Source organism: Octopus bimaculoides, chromosome 8 (assembly GCF_001194135.2).
Source record: "Octopus bimaculoides isolate UCB-OBI-ISO-001 chromosome 8, ASM119413v2, whole genome shotgun sequence".
Classification (NCBI taxonomy): Eukaryota; Metazoa; Mollusca; class Cephalopoda; order Octopoda; family Octopodidae; genus Octopus; species Octopus bimaculoides.
The window spans coordinates 15,738,356-15,744,835 of NC_068988.1; the positions used below are offsets into that span (position 1 = coordinate 15,738,356).

At 35.5% G+C, this 6,480-nt stretch overlaps 1 protein-coding gene across 1 annotated transcript in view; it reads right to left on the reverse strand.

The window, feature by feature from the left end:
• Positions 1-6,480, reverse strand: part of LOC106869244 (WASH complex subunit 5) — a 159,930-nt gene that overhangs the window by 26,679 nt on the left and 126,771 nt on the right. The window contains exons 18-19 of the mRNA XM_052969903.1: positions 2,006-2,107; positions 728-907 (exon numbers count right to left, since the gene is read on the reverse strand). Coding sequence (XP_052825863.1) covers positions 728-907; positions 2,006-2,107 — 282 coding nt within the window. The remainder of the gene's footprint in view (positions 1-727; positions 908-2,005; positions 2,108-6,480) is intronic.

The following is a 6,480-nucleotide window of genomic DNA, read 5'->3' on the forward strand; positions in this document are numbered from 1 at the left end:
GGGGGGGGGTAGTATTGAGTGGGGAGGCTTTATGTAAAGTGTTCAGAGGTAAATGCATGATTGAGGGACAAGAACAAATGTCATGCTGAAGAGTGTCTCATCATTTAGAGTCCATTCTCCATGCAAGCATAGGTGAGACAATTTGACTGGAACTGGTAAGCTCGAGAGTTGCACCAGATTCTCCAGTCTGTTTTGACTTGGTTTCTATGGCTGGATGCCCTTCCTAATGCCAACCACTCCACAGAGTGTACTGGGTGTTTTTTACATGTCACCACACACACACACACACACACTGAGCGTGGCCGTTGCCAGTATTGCCTGACTGGCCTTTGTGCCGGTGGCACGTAAAAAGCACCCACTACACTCTCTGAGTGGTTCGCGTTAGGAAGGGCATCCAGCTGTAGAAACTCTGCCAAATCAAATTGGAGCCTGGTATAGCCATCTGGTTTCACCAGTCCTCAGTGAAATCGTCCAACCCATGCTAGCATGGAAAGCGGACGTTAAACGATGATGATGATGATGATGATGATATACACACACACACACATACATGCAGACACATATGAATTAGGAGTAGTTATGTTCAAAACAAATTATCAAAATTCCATAAAGAAAAAGAAAATTCTTGATTTGAGACATGTTTTTAACAGTTCATGTTTAAACAAAAACCCTCTTTCCTACGCATACAAATATAAAAGAGAGAACTGGAATTAAAAGAATACCTCACCTTGGTTCGCAGGAAACTGTTGCACTCCATCTCCACATTGTAGTTGATAATACGTGATACTTCCTCTTGCCAAATCTTTAAGCCATAAATATTTACATAATCCTGAATATACTCAAAAGATCTTCGGAAGCCATCCATTCTCTCTCCAAGACCATTTAGCCGTGGGATGAGTTCACTAACCTATAAGAGCAGATAAAAGGGTCATATTTATTGAACGACTGGCTTTTGTCACATGTCAATGTATGTTCGAACATAGCATTTACTTTCTTTATAAATACATTTCAATTACTCTATCCACCAATCACACATATATGCATGTAGTTAGCTGTCAAAAGATATTATTGTCTTCATTAAATGATTTGTTATATATGCATGTATGTTTGTACAACAAATCATTCAATAAAGACATTAATATTAACATAAGTGCTTTATGTTAATACTGGGTTGGATGGTTCTGTAAATTCAGACATTTACATAAATTGTTAGAGCAGACACAATAAATATTTCTATATTGATTTGTTTAAGATAAATAATATACTGAAGATTATTTTGCGTTAAAACTGAAATTAATGGGATAATATAATCAGGAATTTGATGACTGGGATATGCTTTTTGGGGTCTTGATCCTTTGCCTGTCCAAAGCATTTTCATAAGTTTGTTCTGAACATCCATGCTTGTTTTCAGACATTTAGTTAGCCTTTGTTTCCTATGTTTTGAGTAATATAAAAGCTTTCCTTTTATAAGTCCCAAAATACTCTGCTAAATGAAAAGGATTATGAAGTGTATCATATATAATGAATACAAATGATATATGAGCATATGCATGTATACATACATATATGTACATACCTACATCTACATGTATATATAGATGCATATCCGGGTACAGGACGTCAAAAAAGGAACGGGAACAAAGCACAAAAAACGGACTTTTTTTACGGACAACAGAATGAACACATAGGAAAACAGACGAGCCACTTATGGAACTTTTCCTTCATCAGCTGCCTCTATTCTAAACTAGGCGTTTCAAAGATGAGGCAGCCAGGGAAATATGTCCTGTGTATTACATGTGAGACAAAGGGTTAACCCAAAGCAATATTTGCCTCAGTATGCTGGTGAATATTCACATAGACCATTATACATTATTTTAGATACTGGGTGGTGATGGGTATATTTAATCGAGATATTAGAGGCAGAATTGGAAACTATTAACATCTGATTCAATACTTCAACAAAGACATTTCTACCAAAGAGGTTTTTTGTTACTGAGGAACTTACTTTAGCCTTCGGACTGAATATCAAACTTTGGTGAAGTGCTCCTCCTACCTGCTGAACAAGTTCCTTGCGAATGCCATCTTCAAGCAACTGTTTAGGATCAATCTGAAGAGAAATAAAAAAAAATTCCTCAAATGAAATAGATAATAATAATAATAATAATAATAATAATAATAATAATAGAATAATAATAATAGAATAATAATAATAGAATAATAGAAATTAGCAAAATGTGGAACCTGAAGACTAAAACAATACCTATTGTCATAGGTGCCCTGGGAATGACAGCGAAACGGGCTGATTACTACCTAGCTCAGATACCAGGAAACCCCAAAATGGCTGAAGTTCAAAAGATAGTGCTCATGGGAACTGCCCATATCCTACGTAAAATACTGTCTATGTGATCTCAAATTTTAAAACAAACACATGATTTTCTTATGGTTTCTTAAACATTCTCTAGTACATCACTATGCACAAATCCAAATATATGGTACCCTAAGCATAACACCTACATGAACTTCTAACTTGTTGTTTCTTGAGGTCTCTGGGTGAGACTTGGATCCAACTTGCACAAATGCAAAACAGAAGTCAAACATAAATTAATAATAATAATAATAATAATAATAATAATAATAATTCTTTCTACTATAAGCACAAGGCCTGGAATTTGTGGGGAGGGGATAGTTAATTACATTGACCCAGTACTTGACTGGTACTTAATTTTACTGACCCCGAAAGGTTGACAGGCAAAGTCAACCTGGGTGGAATTTGAACTCGGAACATTGCGCAGCTGAAATGCCACTAAGCATTTTGCCCAGCGTGCTAACAATTCTGCCAGTTCGCTGCCTTAATAATGATAATAGTCCTTTCTATTATAAGCACAAGGCCTGAAATTTGGTGGGGAGGGGTTAAGTCGATTACATTGACTCATTACTTAACTGGTACTTAATTTATCGACCCCGCAAAGACGAAAGGCAAAGTTGACCTTGGTGGAATTTGAACTCAGAACATAGTGATGGGTGAATTACCGCTAAGCATTTTGCCTAGTGCGCTAACAATTCTGCCAGCTCACCACCTTAATAGTAATAATAATAATAATAATAATAATAATAATAATAATAATAATAATGGTCTCAAATTTTGGCACAAGGCCAGCAAATTCAGGGAGGTGGTAAGTCGATTACATCAACTCCTTTGCTTAACTGGTACTTAATTTATTGACCCCTGAAAGGACGAAAGGCTAAGCTGACCTCAGCAGTATTCAAACTCAGATTGCAAAGATGGACGAAATGCAGCAAAGCATTTTGCCTGGCGTGCTAACAATTCTGCCAGCTCACCACCTTAATAATAATAATAATAATAATAATAATAATAATAATAATAATAACTTCTTCCTGTTCAAATGGACAAGGAGTTAGAAAATAATAGACCAGATATAATGATTATAGATAAGGGAAAGCAAAGCTGCTTACTTATCGACTCATCATGCCCATTTGACTCCAGGAACATAAAGAAAGAGGAAGAAAAACAAATAAAATACAATCCCTTAAAATTTGACATAAGAAGAATTTGGAGCATCCAAACAGTAAATGTTGTGCCTATAATAATTAGTGCATTGGGAACAGGAAGCTAAGATATAGACAAATGACTGAAAGAGATTGAAATAGGCATAGGAGTGGCTGTGTGGTAAGTAGCTTGCTTACCAACCACATGGTTCCGGGTTCAGTCCCACTGCGTGGCATCTTGGGCAAGTGTCTTCTACTATAGCCTCGGGCCGACCAAAGCCTTGTGAGTAGATTTGGTAGACGGAAACTGAAAGAAGCCCGTTGTATATGTGTATATATATATGTATATATATATATGTATGTGTGTATGTGTGTCTGTGTTTGTCCCCCCAACATCGCTTGACAACCGATGCTGGTGTGTTTACGTCCCCATAACTTAGAGGTTCGGCAAAAGAGACCGATAGAATAAGTACTAGGCTTCCAAAGAATAAGTCCTGGGGTCGATTTATTCAACTAAAGGCGGTGCTCCAGCATGGCCACAGTCAAAAGACTGAAACAAGTAAAAGAGTAAAAGAGTAAAGAGAATGCCCAGAAGAGCTCCGACAGAAAGTTTGTTTCTTAGGGTTAGCAAGGATTATCAGGAGAGTTCTAAGCACTTGAAAGACTGCTGAAAACTTGTCAATACCTAAGGTTGCAGGTAGTAACCTGCTACCAGGAATAAGGTTGCAGGTTTAGTAAGTATATGTAGATAGTTTAGCAAGAAATGTAGATGGCTCAGAAGGCAAATGAGTTGCATCAGTGTTCAAATGAAAAACAATTTTTATTACAGCTTCTGAACAATGCTGAACAAGCATAAATTACAGGAAAAATTAAGGTGTGTACGAAACATCATAATGTAGACATACAATCTGGCAGGAATAACATTTGTAAGACATGAATAATTTCTGTTTCACTTACTACAATTTACAGGATCTCTACATTGGAGCTGTGCAAAGTAGGACAATACAAAGTAGGACAATACAAAGTAGGACAAATGTCATAATGCAGATGCAAATCTTGCTGGAGAAACCGATTTCAGCAAACCAGATACAACAATATAATAAGCCTCATAGCTGCTTAAAAGAAACGAATGTCACGTGGAGAACTGGGCACAAGGATACAGAGTTGCTAAAGGAAACTTAGTCCAGTAGTCATAATGACTGGGAAAGCAAAACAGTAACTTCCCATGTTCTAGATGAGGCTGACAGAATGAGAATCTTGAAAATACGTTGTTAACAGTTCAATGTCTTTACAACAACTCACTGAACTTTTAGTTTTTAGATGCACTTTAGACTTGGGCAGACGTTGTTTGAATTTGCACAACACTAACCTTAACTGGTCAGTGTCTATCCCAAACAACTAACTCGTGTTATAATAAAAAAATAAATTTATCATCTCTTACTACACAGGTAGTAACCCGCTACCAGGAATAAGACCAAACCTGAGCCAAACTAAAATAATAACTAATATGCATTATGATTGCATACATATGTATATACACATATACACAAATATGTGTATATGTGCGTACTTATAGAAACACATGCATACACAGTTTGTGTGCATGTATGTCTACCTTTCTTTATTCCTAGAATTCTTCCACAAGTGCCAGTCTCCAAGAAATATGTCGTTTCATCAATGACATAAATAAAAATGGTAAACTTTAAAAAAAAAAAAAAAATCTCACATTTTAGGATTCATTTTATTCTTTAACTGCTTTCAATGAATGAAGTGTGGCCATACTAGGGCACCTCCTGTATAGGCAAAGTCAATATATCAACCACAGTAGTTGACTTATTTTGGAAGGATGAAAGGTACAATCAATCTGGGTGGAATTTGAACTCAGAATCTGAAGGAATGTGACCAAATAAGTATTTGAAGGTATTTTGTCCAAAGCTTTACTAATTTATCATCCACTACTTTAACCAATTATTTCTTATCTGGTTACCAACTGGTTACTATCAATAAGTTTATTACAAGTAACTTTAATGTCTAACTGCTTCTGAAACAAGGCTGAAGTATAAAACCATTATGATACCCACTAATTCAAAGAATAAGTCATCTTTCCTTCTGAATAACATCATCTTTGTTTGTAACTTTTCAAACAGTAACCACTTCATTCCAATCTATTATTGATCAGACCTGACCACAGAAAATATTAATCTGCATTATGTAATAATTTTATGTTCAATCGATCAGATATCATTTAATCTAATCATTTGTCCCAATCAATACAGTTATCTTATTGATCAATGTTATTAATAAATGCCTCATTCTCAACTCTCTATTGTGAAAATCATTTACTAACAGCTATATAAATCAAAGAGATCTACATAGCTTGTAGTCAATAGCTGAGTGGTTATGGTGTGATGCTTATAACTGTTAAGTGATGTGTTTGAATTTTGGAGCAAGCAGTGCATTGTGTCTTTGAGCAAGGCACTTCATTTCATGTTGATGCAGTACACTCAGCTGAAAGAGAATACTAGTGGTACTTAAGGGTTAATCCTGCAAACAGCCTAATATCCCACTCAGTGGGCTCTTGTACTCTCAGCCTAAAAATGCTTTAAAATTACAGAAAAGCACCAGCTTTGTTAGTTTGTAGTTTGTAGGATTGAAGTACACAAAGACTAAAGCAGTGAATTATTTGTTACTAGTAGCAAAGAATTTGTAATTATTCTAGAAATGAACTGACCCAAACAATGGATTAAATTGACCATTCTATTATAAAAAGGACACCAAATTCAACTTAAATCCATTCTCTACTGGCTGGCTTTACATGCAATCTTGTGGTAATAAGGGATTAATAAGCTTTGGATAAGTTTTATCAAATGAATGTAGTCATTTATGTGCTGTCTGTGCTATCAGATAAGTGTTGTATATATATATATATATATATATATGTATATATATATATATATATATATATATATATAT